A 20,093-nucleotide genomic window follows, 5' to 3' on the forward strand; every position below is an offset into this window, starting at 1 on the left:
TGGTTACTCAGAGAAACCCTCTTTTGAAAAAAAATGTTTAATTCATATATGTGCTCAATGCGTCTGTGTGCATGCTCATATACATGCACGTGGGGAGAGACTGGGGACAACCCACTGACTCATCTTCTGCGTCACTGACTTGTTTGAGAAGGTGGTCTCTCATTGGCCTTGAATTCATGGGTGCACTGGCTGGTTTTGTGTGTCAACCTGACACCAGCTGGAGTTATCACAGAGAAAGGAGCCTCCCTTGAGGCAATGCCTCCATGAGATCCAGCTGTAAGGCATTTTCTCAATTAGTGATCAAGGGGGGAGGGCCCAGCCCATTGTGGGTGGTGCCATCCCTGGGCTGGTGGTCCTGGGTTCTATAAGAAAGCAGGCTGAGCAAGCCAGGGGGTGCAAGCCAGGAAGCAGCACCCCTCTGTGGCCTCCGTGGCCTCTGCTTCCTGACCTGCTTGAGTTCCAGTCCTGACTTGGAAGTGTGAGCTGAATAAACCCTTTCCTCCCCAACTTGCTTCTTGGTCGTGATGTTTGTGCAGGAATAGAAACCCTGACTAAGACACTGGGGTAGGCTAGGCTGGTGGCCTCGGATCCCTTATTAACTGGTCCTGATTCCCCAGTGCTGGGATTCCAAATGGGTGTCACCCTATATGGGTTCTAGGGATCAAAACTGGACCCTTCCACTTATATGCTAAGTGCTTTACTGACGGAGCCATCTGGGTATTAAAAAAAATCACGGGACTGGGGATTTAGCTCAGTGGTAGAGTGCTTACCTAGGAAGCGCAAGGCCCTGGGTTCGGTCCCCAGCTCCGAAAAAAAAGAACCAAAAAAAAAAAAAAAAAAAATCACCCTCAGATACTAAAGTAGGTGGAAAAGTAATAACCTCAACATGATCAGAAACACAGCCTGCTGTGGTTGTGCATGCTGGTAATTCCAGTGCTCTGGAGGCTGAGGCAGAAGGATTGAGAGTTTGAGGCCATCTTGGGCTACGCAGTGAGTTTTAGGCCAGCTTGGGCAACATAGCAAGACCCCGTCAAACAAACAATGAAAAACTAAAATCTCTAAGTTATTTTTTTGTTTTGTTTTGTTTTGTTTTGTTTTTTTGAAGGCTCAAATATGAGCAGATGAATGGTTCTCAGAGGGGGTTGTTTTAGACCCAGTGGTGACATCTGGTAATATCTAGACATGCTTTTGCAGGCTGTGGGACGAGGTGTTCTTGCTTGCTAGTGGTTATAAGCTAAGAAGGTGATCCCACAGCACAGGGTCACCTGTCCCAAATATTAAGAGCCATCTAGGCGCAGAGAGCCTTCGGAACTGTGTGGCAGCTGACAACGTAAATGATTCTTCTTCTCCAGATTTGGACCCCGTCGCATCCGGGAGGAGTCACTGATGCTGGGGACTGTCAATCCCAGCACGGGAGCCCTCCCCTTCCAGTCCCTCAGGGTTGCAGACCTAGGCAATGTGAACGTCAATCTCTACAACCTTCAGGACAGCTGCCGGCTAATCCGAGAGGCCTATCAGAACATCCTAGCAACTGGCTGCATTCCTCTGACCTTGGGTAAAGGCTCCCGCCAAGGGCAAGTGCCGCTTCTCTGTGGTGGTAGGGGAGGGTGGTTATTCAATATGGGCCGATGGGCAGCTGTTTCTCCAGGGGAAGCTACTTTGAACAGGGACCCAGAAGGAAAAGTGAACCATGAATTCATTCATTTTAGTCCCAGGGGAAAGGATATTTAATATTTTGGGAGGCCTGGCATGGAGGCTCCATAATCAGACCCTTTCTCAGGAAAACAAAACAAAACGAGAGGATGACGGGTAAAGTAGGGTAAGGCCTGTGAGGCATTTGTCCAGGGGCAGAAAATCAACAGTCAAATCGATAAAGCAGGACGATAAGTTAACCTCTTCCCTGCTTTTGCTTCAAGCCCAGTGTGACTAGGGGAATCTGTGTTACTGGTTTTCTTGTTCATTCAAGAGCTTCTTTTTGCATGGATTAAAAAAAAAAAAAAGTTACTATCTTACGTATGATAGTATTGATCTCTTTTTTTTTTTTTTTTGGTTCTTTTTTTCGGAGCTGGGGACCGAATGTATTGATCTCTTATTGATCACAGTTACTTAAGTTGTAGATTTTTCTTTTTCTTTTCTTCTTTCTTCCTCTCTCTCTCTCTCTCTTGGTTTCTTTCGAATGTTCTACCTTGCATGTATGTCGCCCAGCTTCTTCACCTTCTTCTCAGTCCTCTAACTCTAATCTAGCATCTTCCTCTCCTCCCTTCCTCCCAGCCTTTTATCTTAGACTTCTCACCCTCCTCCCAGTCCTCCATCTCAGCCCTGTCATCCTCTCCCTCACTCCCTCACCCTCCTCCCAGCCTTCCACCCCAGGCCTGGAGAAAGCTATCAAGAGGGGCTCAGTTGTAGCTTCTCAACTTGACAGACAAAAAACATTTCTAGTGACTGTGAGAATTGCGAGAGGGTCTTTCTTTTTTTTTTTTTTTTTTTTTTTTTTTGGTTCTTTTTTTCCGAGCTGGGGACCAAACCCAGGTCCTTGCGCTTCCTAGGCAAGCGCTCTACCACTGAGCTAAATCCCCAACCCCAGCCAGTCTACTTCTGAGTGAATTCCAGGCTAGCCTGGGCAACTTGGTGAGATCCTGTCACAAGATTCAAAAAAGTGGAGGAAAAAGTAAAAAGACAGTTTTGGCAAATAACAACATACCTCCATACCTAGATATGTACAGGCAACACTAAATGTATGGCCGCTAACATGTCTACTCTGTGGTGCTGATAAGGAGATGGTCGTTATTGCAGATGAGGTGGGGGAGTCAGAGATACCTGGAAGAGGTCACAGCAGAGATAAAAGGAAGGCTGAAGGCAGAGGAGAGAAACAGAGAGAGGGAAAGAGAGAGACCAAGAAAGGAAAACCAAGAGAGCGGGCGAAAGAGAAGGAGCAGAGACCAAGAAAGAGAAAGCAGGACTATAAGGAGATGGGGGAGGTGGGGGAAGGAAGCCTGTGAGCTGGGGATGTTTAGGGTAGGGGAGGACGGAGCTGAGAAGTCTGGGAGGTTGGCGTGGACTCTGAACTGTGTAATGGCGTCTGTACTGCTGAGGGAGCCTGGAGGCCAGCACGTGCTTGTCCCTCTGCCAGTTAGGGAGGGAAATGGCTCCATTTGGGAGAGGGGAACCAGTTCCACAAGTTCCTGAGGAAGGCTGGCTTCTGTCTGAGCATCAGCGTTTGGGGAAATGGAGTTTCCTTTGGACCTGAAGCTAAACTCAATGAGATTTGTAAAAGGAGGAGGAGGAGGAGGAAGAGGAGGAAGAAGAGGAGGAGGAAGAGGAGGAAGAGGAGAAGGAGGAGGAAGAGGAGGAGGACAGGACGGCAGCACAGGGCTGGAGAGATGGCTTAGATGGTCAAGAGCACCTAATGCTCTTCCAGAGGTCCTGAGTTCAATTCTCAGCATCTACATGGTGGCTCACAACCATCTGTAATGGGATTCTGATGCCCTCTTCTGGTGTGTCTGAAGACAGCGACATTGTGCTCACATAGGCAAAATAAGTAAATCCTAAGGGGGTTGGGGGGAGGCACTAAGCTAGGACAGACTGTGTTGGAAAGGAGAGGGGAATGGGGTGCAAATATGATCAAAACCCTTTCTGTGCAAGGCTGGAGAGGTGGTGCTGTGGAACCCAAGAGGACTTGGGTTCAGTTCTCAGTGCCTATGTCACCCAGTCCTCAAAATTGTTTCCTAAAAAAGATGAGATACCTGAGAGGCAGAGGCAGGTGAATCTCTGGGTGTTTGAGGTCAGAGAGTTCCAGAACAGCCAGCTCTACATGGAGAAATCCTATCTTGAAAACCAAAAAAACCAAAGGTTAGCGTGTTGGAGCACTTATGCAGCATGTGCGGGGCCCTGAGTTCAATCCCCAGTGCAAAAATTAACAAGTTAGTAAAGAAACAAACTAGGGAAACTGCTAACCGTGTTAGATTTAATTGAGGTTCTGGGCTGGAAGGATGGCTCAGGACTAAGAACACTGGCTGTTTCTGTAGATGATTCAAGTCTCAGCTCACAGCCATATCTGTTAACCCCAAGTCCAGGGGACTCAAGGTCTTCTGACCTCTGAGGGCACGAGGCATGGCTGAGGTGCAGAGACACACAGGCAGGCAAAAACACTCAAACACACAAAAAATAGATAAATCTTTACCAAAAGTTAAAGTAAAACATCTGAGTCACAGAGATGACTCCATGTGTAAGACTGCTTGCCATGCCGATGACCTGAATTTGCTCCCTGGAACACATTGAAGAGGGAACTGAATCTCTTCTTTTCTTTTCTTAAAAAGATTTATTATATTTATATGAGTACACTGTCGATGTCTCTAGACATATCAGACCAGGGCATTGGACCCCATTACAGATGGTTGTTGTTCAATTCCCATGTAACATGTGAGCCACCATTGTGGTTGCTGGGATTTGAACTCAGGACCTCTGGAAGAGCAGTCAGCACTCTTTTTTTTTTTTTTAAGATTTATTTATTATATATAATAAGTACACTGTAGCTGTCTTCAGACATACCAGAAGAGGGCATCAGATCTCATTACAGATGGTTGTGAGCCACGATGTGGTTGCTGGGATTTGAACTCAGGACCTCTGGAAGAGCAGTCAGTGCTCTTAACCACTGAGCCATCTCTCCAGCCCCCAAGCAGTCAGCACTCTTAACCACTGAGCCATCTCTCCAGCTCAAGGGAACTGACTCACTCTTACATATTCTCTGATCGACACACATAGGCTATCAGTCATACACTTCATACACACACACACATGCACACACGCACACACACGTACACACACAAAGTCAAAACAAAGGTAAAGCAGGATCCTCAGCTACCATAACACGTCATTCACTCCATTACAGGGAGAGCCAGGGGGTGGAGTTGTTTTGTAGAACAACCCATACGTCTTCATTTATGTCATTTCTGCTCCTGTGTCTGAGTGTGGGTTTGTGCACGTGAATGCAGGTGTCTGTGAAGGCCAGAGGTCTAGGACCTCTGGAGTGGGGGTTATAGATGGTTTGTGAGCTGCATGATCTGAGGGATGAGCGTCGAGCAGTTCGCGCTTGAGCCATCTCTCCAGCTCCAGTCTCTGCTGATAAACGATGGCTGTAAAAGTAACTTTGATTGGACAGATTAATTGTTGTCTTGGAGGCTTACTGCCTCCAGCTGCTAACCTGGGCCGAGTCCTGGAGGCTTCTATACAATCTTACCAAGGCCTAGAATGTTCTCAGCCTATGAGACTTGCTGTCGAATAATCTCACCCTTTCTTCTTCTTTCTGAGCTCTGATCGGCTGGTTCAATTCAGCTGTTCCGGCTCAAACTCCTCTCCAAGCTGACTGATTCAATCTGGCTTCTCTCTTGGCCGCTGACTGAATTGCTCTGCTTGGCCTCATTACTAACTTTGGCAATCTGTTCTAATCTTCTGGCTCCTTCTCATTCTCCGGCCCATTCTGTCTCCACCTGCGTCTATCTTGTTCTCTCTCTGCAACCTGTCTCTGTACAAATCTGCCAGGAAAATTGCCTCTCTCCTCTGCATTGCTCTCTTAAAGTTACTTCTCTTTGCTCTCTGTTCTCCTCAGAGTGGGGCATATTGTATTCTGTCAAATCTTTCTCTGAGGGGCTGGGGATTTAGCTCAGTGGTAGAGCGCTTACCTAGGAAGCGCAAGGCCCTGGGTTCGGTCCCCAGCTCCGAAAAAAAGAACCAAAAAAAAAAAAAAAATCTTTCTCTGATTCATCACTTTGTCTGCCACTCAATCTGACATCACTTTCAAACACGGGTGCTTCCTTCTACAAACTAGTTTAACTCTATTGTTTGGGGATTAAAGGTGTATGTGTACTGAGGGTGTGTCTTATCCCAGCCAGAGGGATTAAAGGTGTGCACTAAGCCTGAGCCACACCACGACTAGTAATAGCTTTTTCCGGTAAACAGCACAATCTCATAGTGAGATCAAAGATCATACAACAGGCAGGGAAGGCATTTTCCTTTTAGAATGCCACCCATAGCCATTTAGCTATAGATACAGTTCTGTAGTACACCCAAAACGGTGGCAGCGTTGGGGACTTTGGGGCTGGTGCATATGATGGTCTTGGTGTTTGTCCTGTTTTCTCTCTGTAGGTGGAGACCATACCATCACATATCCCATACTGCAAGCCGTGGCAAAAGAGTAAGTTCCAAGGTTGCAGCATCCAGGAGCTAAGGTCCAAGTTGCTACTGGGTGCAGGTTATGGAAGGGTTATTAGAAATCCCCCACTGACTTGTTTCTATGGCTCAAAACTAAGGCTGGACTCCATGTGTCTCTCTCTGTCAGTCATTAGCTTGGCGTGCTTTCTCTTGCCTACATCTGCCGTGTTACACGCGCACTACATTTTCGGTTGGCCAGTGAGTCCTGAGTGAGATATGTAACCCCAGCTACCTTCTATCTGTTTTTCTGTGCAAGCTAAGTACAAATATTGACAGAGGGGAGGCCCTATCCCCCCTCCAATCCCCCATCTCCCATAGACTCCTTCCTTGCCTGGACAACAGAAAGTAGGTTTTTCAGTAAGTGCAAGTCTACTGACACCGGTCAGCTTTGGCAGATTTAGTTGGAGGAAGGTAGAGGGTGGAAGTGGGAGTTTCAGAATTTGTTTTAGGGAAGGCATGTGGGCAGCATTCTGATTGGGCATTCTGGGAGGGAACATGGATAACATCCTAACGGGGGTGGCGGGGTATGTGGGTAGCATCCTGACTCTGTGTGGGGATGGGGTCAGTCTTGTCTCAAGCTGTTCTAGCCTCTTGCTAGTGGGAACTGTGTTCATCTGCCATGTCCTGCAGGGCTGATGGAAAGGAGCAGACTCCTTTGGTGCCTTAGCTGGAGAAAAGATGGCTCTGACTGGGGGTTGGGGATTTAGCTCAGTGGTAGAGCGCTTGCCTAGGAAGCGCAAGGCCCTGGGTTTGGTCCCCAGCTCCGGAAAAAAAGAACAAAAAAAAAAAAAAGATGACTCTGACTGGTTTAGCCTTTACAGAGCTCCACCCTGAGCCACTCCCTTCTCTCTGAAACTCTTGGTGGCAGGCCAGTCGTGTCTGCTTCTGCCTGGTTTTTCCTAGGTGCTAAGTGAGCTGAACACAGAAAATAGGTGCAAGGCAGGCAGGATGCCTGGACCTTTGATCTCTGAGATGCTGTTTTGCCCCCAGGCATGGCCCTGTGGGTTTAGTGCATGTGGGTGCCCACAGCAACACCTCGGACAAACCTCTGGAGGACAAGGTCTACCATCGGACACCTTTCCGCCGAAGTGTGGATGAGGGACTGCTGGACAGCAAGCGAGTGGTACAGATAGGTATCCGGGGCTCCTCCAGGACCCTGGATCCCTACAGATACAGTCGGAGCCAGGTGACAGATGCTCGCCCCTCTCTACTCTGCAAAGTGTCTTCTGCATTGTCAAAGAGGGATTCAACAGGTGCTTTATTTAAGTTCAGAAAGTGAGGCTGGGGCTAGATGTGGCAGGATAGGTCTGTAAGCCCAAACTTCAAGAATGCAACACCATTCACAGTTTTGTATTGAATTCCTGGCAAGCCTGGGCTATGTGAGACCTTGTTTGAGGATAAAACCAGAGATGGGCTGGCACCATGGTTCACAGAGGGAAGGGGCTTTCCGTTAAGTTTGATGACCTGAGTTTGATCCCCAACACCCTCACAGTGGAAGCAGAGAAGCAACTGCAAAGGTGTGCATGCCTATGCTACACACACTCTCTCATACACACACACACACACACACTCTGTCTTTCATATACACACATGCACACATACACACACTCTTATATACACACACACTCTCTCATACACACAGTCACTCACTCTCTCTCATACACACATGCACACATACATACATACACTCTCATACACACTCTCATACACACATGCACACACATACACACTCTCATATACACACACACACCACACACTCTCACATACACACACACACACACACTCTCTCTCTCATACACACACATGCACACACACTCTCTCTCATACACACACTCTATCATACACACACACAAACACTCATACACACACACTCTCTCATACACACATACATGCATACACATACACACACACACTCTCTCTCTCTCATATACTCTCACACACACACACACTCTCTCTCATACACACACATGCACACACACATGCACACATACATACACACACACAGATAAGAAAAAGCAAGCGGAGACAAAAAGCTGAGTTTGAATCAAGTGAGCCATGTGGCAACAGTACTGATTCTTGCTTGCTGATTTTTGCTTTTGCTTGGTACAGGATCATATTCTGTAGCCCAGGCTGGCCTGCAACATGGTGATCCTTCTGCCTCAGCCTCTTGAGTTTTGGGGATAGCAGGTGCAAGCCACTGTGCCTGGGAGACATCAGTGAGGCAGAAGCTGCCAGTTGCTGTGCAGAAGGATGAAACAGAGAGCAAACCCCTTGGGGGCTGCTGGCTTAGAAGACATGGGGTGTGAACCCGAGCTAGGGCAGATGCCCTTTCCTAGTGTTTAACACCCAGCAGTGGAAAGCTCTGATCTGAACACGGTGCCAGGCTTCCACACAAACACCTCAGTCTCTTTTTTTTTTGGACCAGGGGATCGTTATATAGCCCTGGCTGTCCCGGGACTTGCCATGTAGACCAGGCCGGCCTCAAACGCACAGAGATCCACCTACCTCTCCTTCCACATGTTGGGATTTAAGGTGTGGGTCACCACACCTGCTTCCTTCATTTTACTTTGCTTTTATATTTATTTATTCTAATGTGTGTGAGTGCCACAGCATGAGTACAGAGGTCAGAGGACACTTGTGGATCAGGTTCCCCTCTGCTGGGTGGGGTCTTGGGACTGAACTCAGGTCATTAGGCTGGGCAGCAAGTGCCTTTACCCTAGCCGAACTGTTTCAACTGTCTAGACCTTTGATTTTAGAGTGTCAAGCCCAGGGTTCTAGACAGAAGCATCTAGAAGCATAAGTGACCAAGTTTCTCATGCTTGGTTTTAGCAAAGCTCCTTTTTAAAAAAAAAAAAACTAAAAAACAAACAAACATTTATTTATATATATGAGTACACTGTAGCTGTCTTCAGACACACCAGAAGAGGGCATTCCAGATGGCTGTGAGCCACCATGTGGTTGCTGGGACTTGAACTCAGGACCTCTGGAAGAGCGGTCAGTGCTCTTAACTGCTGAGCCATCTCTCCAGCCCACAATGCTCTTTCCTTATCCCACCGCTCAGGCCAGACTTGACCTTGCTTCCTAACTTCATCAGTAGAGTGGGGGTTGCTGTTCGTCTCCTGGAAGCTGAGGTCAGATGTGATACGTGCGTGTTAGGCAGAGTCTGGGGTCAGCTATCACCTCAGCTCTCTGACTGTTGCCTGCACAGGGCTTCCGTGTGGTCCTGGCTGAAGACTGTTGGATGAAGTCACTGGTCCCCCTGATGGCAGAGATCAGGCAGCAGATGGGGGGTGTGCCTCTTTACATCAGCTTTGCCATAGATGCCTTGGATCCTGCCTATGCCCCAGGGACAGGGACACCAGAAATTGCTGGGCTCACCCCTAGTCAGGTAAGTGGGCTTCCCTAGTGGATTCCTGCTGGAGGGGGTATTCTTTTTTATGTATGTGTCCTCTGCTCCATCTCTCTCTCTCTCTCTCTCTGTGTGTGTGTGTGTGTGTGTGTGTGTGTGTGTGTGTGTGTGAGAGAGAGAGAGAGAGAGAGAGAGAGAGAGAGAGAGAGAGAGAGAGAGAGAGAGAAACACACCTGTGTATACAAGATCTCACAGATCCCTCTGGAGCTGAATTACAGGAGGTTGGAAGCCACCTAACGTGCGTGCTGTGAACCAAACTTGAGTTCTCTGTAAAAGCAGCAAGCACTCTTAACTAGTGGTCTTTTTTGAGACAGCCTTGGCTGTCCGGGAACTCCTGTAGACAGGCTAGCCTCAAACTCAGAGATCTGCCTGCCTCTGCCTCCCAAGTGCCGGAATTAAAGCTGTGAGCCACCACTACCCTGGGAAGGGTGTACTCTTTACACTGCAGTTGCCTGAGCCCTAGTCTTCAGGACTCAGGTTACTTTTGTTTTTCTTTGGCTAAGGATAGTAGTGAATACCGTTCAACACAAATTGTAAACTTACTTGAAAAACATTAAGATATTTAAAAAAAAACTTGGACTGTGTGGTTTGTGAGCATGAAATTTGTAGACCATAATGTCATTTCACAATGTAATGAGCTTGTCTTCAGGGCTGACTGTAGAAATGAGGCATTGCTTTGAGGTGTTTGTCTGTGGTTTTCTTTTTTCTTTTTTTCTTTCTTTCTTTCCTTCTTTCTTTCCTTCCTTCTTTCTTTCTTTCTTTCTTTCTTCTTTCTTTCTCTTTCTCTCTCATTCTTTTCCCCTTCCTCTTCCTCCTCCCTCCTTCTTCTCCTCTCTTCTTCTTTGAGGCAGGGTTTCTCTGTGTAGCCCTGGCTGTCCTGGAACTTGCTCTGTAGACCAAGCTGGCCTTGAACTCAGAGCTCCACCGGCCTCTGCCTCCCGAGTGCTGTGCTGGGATTAGAGGCATGTGTCACCCCTGCCCAGGCCTCTATCATTCTTTCTGCCTCTCAATTCATGGAGAACATTTTGTAGTGTCCCCTCCTAAGAACACTGAGTGTTGGGGCTGAGAGGGTGTCCCAGTAGTAGCACTCATTCGTAGTATGAACAAAGGTCTTTGCAACATTCCCAGCCTCAAACCAATATACAACGCACCAAGCTCTTATGGTGACATTTGTGAAGTGCACACATGGGAGACTGACCCTGCCCAGGTGGCTGGAGCCATGCTGAGATCCCCCAGGGCAGGGTCTTTTCCCATGGCCCTGATTATCATGTCCTTGGAGGCAGGGTATGAGGGGCAGGCTGTCCAAGGTCTAAGTAAATTGCATGCATCTTCTAAGAAAGGAGGACGCTCATAACTGTCTCTCACAGCCATCCCGTCCCATCCAGAGTATTTCTGGAGCAACCCTAAGCCCTGTCTGTTTTTCATGTAGAGGATGGGAAGTTCTTCAGTAAGGCCTCTGTACCTGTTCCTAAGCCCCACCCCGTGCCTATCTCCTTTGGTACCTTAGCCTGTGTCTTTGCCCAGAATGTTCTCTTCTTGTTTATATTTTGGGAAGCCTTCTCTCGCCCAGGCTGTTTCCTGAAGATTGCTTGTCTCGAGGATCATGGCACATGGCATTGCATGGCTTGCTCGACTCCACTGTCGCACCTCGGAGCCCCTAGTAGAGGGGCTGTGTGCTGTGAATTGTGTACCTGGGTCACCTTGCGTGGCTGTAGCCAGTACACGCCTAGGTCAAGCGTGGGTTATCTGTGCCTTCACTGGTTGCTTCTCATTGGAAATGACTGTCATGCTCACCTTGGGCAGGCTCTGGAGATCATCCGGGGCTGTCAAGGCCTGAATGTGGTGGGCTGTGACCTTGTGGAAGTTTCCCCGCCGTATGATCTCTCTGGTGAGTGAAGAGCAAGAGCGATCCACAGGTGGCTGTTGGTTTAGATTCATCCAGTTAGGAGGCAGGCCTCCATGTTTACCTCGGGGACCCTGTGGAGAATGTCCAACGGTGAAGCCTGTTACCACGACCCAGACAAGCATGAGCTAATGCAAGGAACAAAGCCCCTGGGAGGTGCCAGGGGCTGCTGTTCAGTGGCAGGGTGGCTCAGTGGCATCCCTTTGGTGTCTTCATTGAGACATGAATTTGCAAAGCATGCTTTACTGTGAAGGAGGGGGCTGCTTCGGCTGACACCTGGGCAAAGCAGATGTCACCCCTGTCATTCTAACTGTGGAAGAAAGAAAGGAGCTTCTGATTAGGCCTACCGGCCTGAGGGTGGGCCCCAAGCAGTCACTGGTATCAAAGGTCCCTCAGAATTCTCATTCGGTCTCCAGAAGATGCTTGGTAGGGACTGAGGGCATGTTTACAGGTGGATGACACCCTGAGTTCAGAAGCCAGGGCTCTGGGAAGGCCAGAAGGGCTAGAGTCCTTGGAGAGTGGACTTCGGGGAGGTGTGTGCCAGCTTCATAGCCTGTCTCTTCCTCTTAGGAAACACAGCCCTCCTCGCGGCTAACCTACTGTTTGAGATGCTGTGTGCTCTCCCCAAGGTGACAACTGTCTGAGTCAGTGTTCCTGAAGTTGAAACAGACTGGGTCATGATGAAGCCTCAAGGCCCTGTGAACGAACTGTGGCTAGGATCAAAGAACCCCTCCTGTGAGGTGTCACCACAAACAAGGGCAATTCAGAGCATTACCCCGAACAGCTCGAACAGCTCGTGTCTCTTTCCTTCCTAACATTAAAACATTTATTTAATTTTTATGTGTGCCCGAGTACCTGCATGTGTACATGTGTGCCTGAGGAGTTCAGAACAGGGTTCAGGATTGGTCCTCTGGAACTGAAGTTAGACAGCAGTGAGCCTCCAGTGGGTGCTGGGAACTGGATCAGAGTCCTCTGTATTAGTAAGCGCTCTTAACTGATGAGCCATCTCCCTTCCACCCAAGCTTATTTTGAGAGACAGGGTTTCTCTATGTAGCCTGGCTGTCCTGGAACTCACTGTGTAGACCAGTCTAGCCTCAAACTCAAGAGATCAGCTTGCCTCTGCCTCCAGAGTGCTGAAATTAAAGGTGTGGGCCACCGCTGCCTGGCCAAAGTTCACATTTCTACGGAGAAATGTGGACCGGAGAAATACAGCAGCTCCAGGTCCAGTGACGTACCCTGCCTGGCACTTACCTGTAGTCCCAACACTTGGGAGGCTGAGGCAGGATTGCTACAGATTTGAGTCTAACTAGGGTTATATAGCAAGAATGCTAGACTCTCTCAAAAACCAAAACCGGTTGTCTGGCCAGTCTATACTGCTTTATTTTATTCCCTTGATAGAAGCTGGAGAACACAGGAGAAGGAGATGAATAAACGAGAAAGGCCCATGAGGTAGCACTGTGCAAGCATTCCACCTCCACAGCGTTCGTTGTCTTCACAGTGGAGAGCCAAGGCAGGGGAGTCCACGTGAGTCCAAGGCTAACCTGGTCTATAGAATAAGACCACATCACTGCACTGCACCTCAAACAAGCCTGGGGTAAAGACTAAACCAGATGCTGCCAGCTTGCTCTGAGAGGCCCTCCTAACCCTCGCTGCACAACCCAGCCTTGCATTCTCTGCCTTTTAGGCTGACGGCTCCTCAATGCCCACCATCGAGGATGCCAGCCTGCCCTGACTGAGGGCATGACTGAATGGCATACAATTCTGATAATGTATCCATGAGGAAATCATCTTGCAGTACCAGAGGTGCCCCAGAGCCATCACACATTAAAATAGTTTATTTGTTTCCAGTCCGCAATATTCTTAAAACAAAAATAACATTAGCTTTAGTGCCTGTTCACAATACAAAAACAAAACCAAACTGAAAAGGAAAAACATAAAACATAAAAGACACAATTTGCCAAATAAATTATTTGTTCTTAGTAATATCAAAAGTGCAAAATATCCACCTTCCTCTCAGCTCTGTCTCCAGGTACAGCTATCCTTTCTAATGAATGACAACAGATTCCGTCCCGCCATTGTTTCAAGGGCACATGGACACAAATGATATTTCATCCGCATCCTCTTCTTACTCAACGAGTTACTTGTTTACTTATTTTATGGAGCTAGGATTAAAGAACACAGTGCCTCACACGTGCTACACAGGTCTTCTAACACCCCGAGCCCCGGTCTCATAGCCCACGCTGGTTCTGCCTGCTCATGCTGAGGATTAACCCCAAGTCCTGACTTTCCTTCCGGTCTCTGCTTCCTGAGTGCTGGGATTCCAGGCATGGACCCCACATCTGGCTCCATGCAATTAAGGGATGGTACCCAAATCCCCCTCATCCCTGTGGATCAAACCAGAGACTCACACTCCACAGGCAAGTGTTTTCACCACTGAGCTTCAGCCTCAGATGCGCCTCTACTTTGAAAACCCAAACCAAGCCAAACCAGAGATGCTGGGCGCTTGCTGCCAGTCCCTAGCCGAGCGAAGCAGATGGCTCGGATCTATTTCCTTAGAAACATACCGGTGGTGACTGCAGATGAGGAGACTGACCCTTCTGAAAACAAGAGAACTATTTTGGGTGTTGGCGGCTGACAGGAGAGCAGTCTCCACTAATGTCTCTCTCTGGAGCTTATCAACGTGAGTTAGGCCAACCTCAGTTGATCCCCAAGTGGCAGGGAGAGGGCATCCCACAGACTGACTGGACTTCCACCCCAGCTACTGAACACGACTCACAGGCTGCCTTGAGCAGATACCCACTCCTCACACAGCAGTATCTGAACTGAAATCAGGTCCTGTGAAGACTACATTCATTAGGACGAGAAACCCTGGCATTTGGCTGAGCATAAATATAGCTCATATTTGACACAAAAATAAACAGTTCATAGAAACAACATTCAGGAGGAAAGGCTTGTGTCTGTCAAAGGTAGACTTGTGGTGCTCACCTGCAATCCCAGTAATTGGGAAGCTGAGGCAGGAGGGCCTTGAGTTGGAGGCCAGCCTGGGCTACATAGTCAGACCCTCCTTTAAAGCAAGCAAAGAACCAATCAAAGCCCCATGGTGTCCTTGGATACCCCGTGGCCATCAGGACTGCAGGGATTTCTGTCAATGCTATCCCTGCTCCTCTCTGCCCCTCGAATGGAAAGACATTTTATCTTCATGGTACAGTTTTGAGAAAAGCACAAACATCCAGGGACCTTTTGGTTTTCAGAAATGACATGTCAAGGGATTTCACCAGTTCCAGAAACGAACGTAAAGACAAAAATCTATCACCAAGTTTCCTAAGAGGAGCCCAGTCATAAACACAGAAAGAAAAATCACTGTGTGTGATACTTGGGGTGGGACTCAGTGCTCCACCCTGCTCACCCTCAGCCTCCAGAAACGCATTCTGAGGACTGGGCAGAGGGGCTGAGGCTGCCTTCCCCCTCCTGCGGGGCAGGCGCATGAGCAGCGCATCTGGAATCGGCATGTACTTCTACAGGGTCAGGTGGAAGAATGAAGCCTGGCAGTGTTTTCTTTATTTTTTAATAAAGCTAAAGACTCTGGAAACTACAGTTCCTGGGTTCAAATAATTTATCACTTACCACTGGAGCTCAGTGTTTAAAGTAGTCAGGATCCGAGGTGCTTGGTTCAAAGCAATTACAACAGGAAAATACTCACTGAGTGAATGTCCGGTCCCTGATTTGTGCCCTTCACTGTATAAAAGGGCACTTGCTTGACAGTAGAACACACCATGTGTGACAGTTGTCCAAACTCTCCTCATGGTTTGGCTCTAAAAACAAAGGGTGCGCCCTTGAGTGGGCGAGCATGATCCGGCCCTGAGCCCAAGGTGCGTGGGGCCAGGCAAGCTGGAGCTGCCGGGTCTGGTCAGGCGGCGGAAAAGCAGCATGAGTGAGGGAGAAGCGATGAAGCAGAGACACCAGAAGCAGCTGCCTACTGGACAGGAGTCCATACAAGTCTCCGCTCAGTCACAGGGACGACTTGAAGATTGAGCTCTTTGGGGACAACAATGTTCAAATGCAATTGTCAGAGAGGTCAGGTTCCTTGGTATGAAGACACGCCTGGCGTTTGTTCTCCTGTAGAGTGAGGCAGGCAGGGCTCCTGCACCCAGCTTTTGGCGGGAGGAGTAAGTACTGCCACCTTAAATCTACTGGCTCTATAGCAGCTTATCTACGCTCAGAGGACAAGGTCACAGGATATGGCTCCTAGTATCGAACTCTAAAATCCAGAGGCAAAAAGGCATCTGGAGACAGGTCAGCAGCTCAGTCATTCCAGCGCTGGTGAGGCAGACAGCCCTGGCTGTGGTGGTGCTGACAGGGAGTGCCGTGAGGGAAGGGGTCAGGAACAGGGAAACTCACAAGATTACAGGGCTGTGCACCTCCAGGCAGTGCTCACCCTCCCTCTCGGTGGGGAGACCAAATGTGAATGCTGCACCCTTACCCGCCTGGTCACCCCTTTCTTCTCAAAACCATGGTTGGCCAATTGTTGTGGGGGATACCCCCAAAATATACTTTTCAATGCTTGCGCCAGAAGCAGAGTCACATGGAAAACTGCTTACACACAAGGCCTCTTTTGAAGACGGAGGACCTAGAAGCTGTGGTGGGCTGTCCCATGGTGTTGAGAGCACGCACCTTGGCAGAGGCTAAGCAGGGGCTAGCAGGAGCCTGCGGCAGGGGCGGGGGAGAGGTGAGTGACCCACCCCATATGGCAGCTCATGAAGATCCTGAGGTTCATCCAGGCACGGCTCAGGGTCAAGCCCTGGGTATCTCCAATGTAGGACGGGGGTGCAAGCACGTTACAGGGACAGCAAAGAGGGGCTGGGCAGTCTATTTAAGTAGTGCGGCATTCATCAGGGGCAAGAAAACCCAAAGGGGAAGATTTTCATCTGGGGGTCAAACCTGTGGTGCGCTTTACTCCTAGGTGACAAAGGAAAGGTCTTCTAGCCACTGCTCTAGAAGAGGAATCTAAAATCGAGACTCTCTGGAAAACCCTGTCCCTGGGGTACGCTACAATCCGAAGAGCCCTCGGCTCAGTCCAGCTCAGGCCACGATGGGATGTAGAACCTCTGCAAGGAGCCTTCCAGCAGGCGCTCCATCCACAGCGACAGCTTGCTCAGCTTGCCTTTGAGGGGCTTGGGCCCAAGGCCACAGGGTGGCTTCCCTCGGGAGGAGTCAAGGTCACAGGAGCCCACGGTCTCCTCATCCACGGTCTTTAGGGGCTTGAAAAGGCAGAAATACTTCTTGTGGCCATTCAGGGCCAGCACGTAGCCAGTGTAGTCTCGTTCCATAAAGTGCTTGTCATACTGGTTTGGGATGGGAGCTGCATCCTGAGCAAACTCTAGCAAATACTCCAGCCACTCCCGGTGTTTGTCTAGGGTTAGGAAGGAGAAGTGCAGGCTGCTGCTCCTGTGGGAAGAGCAGAGGAGGGAGGGCTCAGGAGTTCCGAGTAGGCCACTGGGAACAGCATCAGCACCCTAGGCAGGGCTGAACAGCCAGGAGAGGCTTGGCTGGCTGCAGCCTGAGCTTAGGAAGGAATTTATGTGGAGCTGAGGCATGGGGTACACGGACATGAAAGTCAAGGGAGAGTGGAAGAAAGTCTGTAATTCTAGCACTTGGAAGGTAGAGGCAGGAGGATTGTTCCAACTTTGAGAGCATCCAGGTCTATTATAGAAATTACAAGTCAGGTATGCTGGTGCCTGCCTTTAATCATAGCACTCACGAGGCAGAGGATCTCTGTAAGTTTGAGGCCAGCATGATCTGTATCATGAGTTCCAGACAGCCAGGGCTATGCAGAGAACCCATCTCAAAAAACCCAAACAAACAAAGTCAAGAGAAAACCACAACGATGGCAGATATGTGGCTCTGGAAGAATACAGAGACTGCTCATCTGCTGGGAAGTGTGCAGCAGTCTTCTAGTCTCTTATTCCAAGTGGAGAATCTCCTCTCTTCTTTATTCGGATACACACACACCCTCCTTTCTCTCTCCCTGTCCCCTTCTTTTTTTTTTTTCCCCGGAGCTGGGGACCGAACCCAGGGCCTTGCGCTCGCTAGGCAAGCGCTCTACCGCTGAGCTAAATCCCCAACCCCTCCCTGCCACCTTCTTGAGCTCAAGACACATACACATACACACACATACACATACATGCATGCATGCACGCACAGACACCCTGCTTACCCGGTGAATGTGTAGACTTCCAAAGCAAACTTCTGCAGCAGGCTTGTCTTGGTGGAATTGGACAGGATGAGGACCACATTCATGTGACCCGGCCTCAGGCGTACCAAATTACTGGTGTACGTCACATCTGTGAGTTCAGTCACCTCCACAAAGCCTTTTTTAGGAATTTTGCTGTGGAGAAATATGGAGAACTTTAGACATGATCAGATGAGGAAGAGGAAACCACTGGAAGTCAGGTGTGGGCAACGCATGCCTGTAACCCTAGCATCTGGGAGGTAGACACAGGAAGATGAGAAGCTTAAGGCAAGCCTCAACTATGTGGTGAGTCTGAGGATAGCCTGGGCTATGGGAATAAATAAACATGCAAACTCCCCCTTAGGCCTCCAAATCAAACACAAAACCAGTGAAACAGAATGCCTGCTGGCTTGATCGGGTCTGCTTCTTGGCACTAGGACCCACAGGCCACAAGGTGGCTCTGGCCCACAGGAACCCTTCTCACACAGCTTTCTGTCCAGTGCAAAGGTGGCTGCAGAGGAGAGCCATGGAGCTCACACATGCTTAGGTGTGCGTCTGTTTTTAATTCAGACAGGTCCCTTGCAGCTGTGGGTCATGGGACAGGCCAGCCCAGCTTCTGGGTCAGATACCACCTCCCTTTTGTTTCTTTCTCTTCCTGCTTTCCTGACTGAAGCTGGGACTGCAAATCCCCTGGCACTCGGCTTATCAGTCCTGTATGTATGTATGCAGAGGGTCTCAGTGACCCCCAGTCAGCAGTGGCTTTCCCTATTCTAGATGCCTGGGAAGGGGCTAGAGACAGCTCAGCAGTTAGGAGTGTGTACTGAAAGTCCCAACAGTCTGGACTCCAGCTGTAGGGGATCTGATATTTCTGGACTCTGAGGGTACAAAGCTACACACAGACACACTCCAACATAACTAAAAAATATCAATTACGAAGAACTCAGATGCCTGGGAATGCTTTGGATGTCTGGATTTCCCTCCCATTTGATAACACGTGTGAACATGCAAGTGAGACACGGGGTGGGGTCAAAACATGACATGTCTGTTCATACACCTCAGCCTGAGGTGACTTCACTAAACTTTGGGTACACGTGCACTTGCTGTGACTGAGACCCACCAATGAGGCACACGGCTGTTTTCTTTTTGTCTAGGACAAGGTCTCAACATGTAGTTCCGGCTGGTCTGGAACTCACCATCTAAAACTTGCAGGGATCTGCCTGCCTCTGCCTCCCAAGTTCTGGGATTAAAGGTGTGTGCCGCCATGACTCCCTGGTTCAGAAGGCTACCTGTGGCCTTATGTTGCCATCCATAAAGTTTTACACTTGAGGTTATTTTAGAGTTGGGGATCAGGATGCTGCTCAGTGAGAGCTTCTGTCTAGCACATGTGAGGCCCTGTGTTTGATCCCTCCCTCAAACTAACAGCCAGTACAGCCAGGCAAGGAGGCCTTTCATTCAGCCTACGATGCTCTACGAAGCTGAGGGCAGGGTGTGTGTAGGAAGAACCTGCTGCTCTCTTTGGTGAAGCTCGGCTCAGTCTTCCCAGCCTTCTCAGGGACTTCCTCTTTATCCGGAGGGTGAGACTCCCGCTCCTCATTTGAGTCACTAAAGCACAGAAACACAAGTTACTCTTCTTTTCTTTTCTAAACAAAGAGGGCAGAAGTGACGTGGCAGGTTGGTCACCAGGCTCACCTGAAAGCCTGGACGATGACAGTGCCGAACAGGATGAAGAGGGCTGAGAAGATGAGGGACAGCAAGGGCATCATCTCCCGCCTGGAAGCAAAGGCAGTGTTAGCCACAGCTGCTGGGATTCGGCTGTCTGAGTGGGAAAAAGTCCCAACCAAACTCCTTTCACACCAAGAAACACGATCCCAAGACTGGCTGTTTCTAGGGTGAAGGAGGGGGTCCTCAGAGCCCTAGTCACAGAGACTGTATTCTGGAAAGTGACTTTAGGCTGTGTCTAGTACATTCTGCAGAAGAGGATGAAGGATTTATGTTGGACACACAGAACAACTTACTGACACTAAGGTACTGGTGACTATCGAGTCTGTGGAATGATCTCAATTTAACTGACTCTTGTGTGGCCAGAATGATCAGATGTGGCCCAGATGGACAGGGAGTGTCACAATCAGCTTCAGCTGTCAAGTGGGCACGAACTAGTCACCTGGAAAGAGGGAACTTAGCAGGAGAGCTGTCTCCGTCAGACTGGCTTGCGGACACGTCCGTGGGGGAGTTTTCTCGATTACTAGTTGATACAGCAGGGCCTACCCACTGTGGGCAGGCAGTAAGCAGCATTCCTCTGCGGTCTGCTTCAGCTCCTGCCTTGGCTTGTAAGCCAAAATAAACCC

At 49.2% G+C, this 20,093-nt stretch overlaps 2 protein-coding genes across 5 annotated transcripts in view; one reads left to right on the top strand and one right to left on the bottom strand.

The window, feature by feature from the left end:
- The window catches only part of Agmat (agmatinase), a 30,621-nt gene extending 18,264 nt beyond the window's left edge, over positions 1–12,357 (top strand). For 2 of the 3 annotated variants that reach the window (XM_039109690.2, NM_001048185.1), the window contains exons 2-7: positions 1,353–1,555; positions 6,142–6,190; positions 7,198–7,393; positions 9,416–9,595; positions 11,420–11,504; positions 12,090–12,357. In XM_039109690.2, the coding sequence (XP_038965618.1) occupies positions 1,387–1,555; positions 6,142–6,190; positions 7,198–7,393; positions 9,416–9,595; positions 11,420–11,504; positions 12,090–12,163 (753 nt within the window). In that variant the 5' untranslated portion in view covers positions 1,353–1,386 and the 3' untranslated portion in view covers positions 12,164–12,357. Of the gene's footprint in view, positions 1–1,352; positions 1,556–6,141; positions 6,191–7,197; positions 7,461–9,415; positions 9,596–11,419; positions 11,505–12,089 lie in introns of those variants that run through there. The other variant, XM_039109689.2, reaches the window with a different exon arrangement.
- Positions 10,336–20,093, bottom strand: part of Dnajc16 (DnaJ heat shock protein family (Hsp40) member C16) — a 33,989-nt gene continuing 24,231 nt past the window's right edge. The window contains exons 12-15 of one of the 2 annotated variants that reach the window (XM_039110431.2): positions 19,438–19,518; positions 19,252–19,350; positions 17,734–17,904; positions 10,336–11,593 (exon numbers count right to left, since the gene is read on the bottom strand). In XM_039110431.2, coding sequence (XP_038966359.1) covers positions 11,551–11,593; positions 17,734–17,904; positions 19,252–19,350; positions 19,438–19,518 — 394 coding nt within the window. In that variant the 3' untranslated portion in view covers positions 10,336–11,550. Of the gene's footprint in view, positions 11,594–16,370; positions 16,965–17,733; positions 17,905–19,251; positions 19,351–19,437; positions 19,519–20,093 lie in introns of those variants that run through there. The other variant, NM_001014194.1, reaches the window with a different exon arrangement.

This window comes from Rattus norvegicus, chromosome 5, assembly GCF_036323735.1.
Source record: "Rattus norvegicus strain BN/NHsdMcwi chromosome 5, GRCr8, whole genome shotgun sequence".
NCBI classification, from domain to species: domain Eukaryota; kingdom Metazoa; phylum Chordata; class Mammalia; order Rodentia; family Muridae; genus Rattus; species Rattus norvegicus.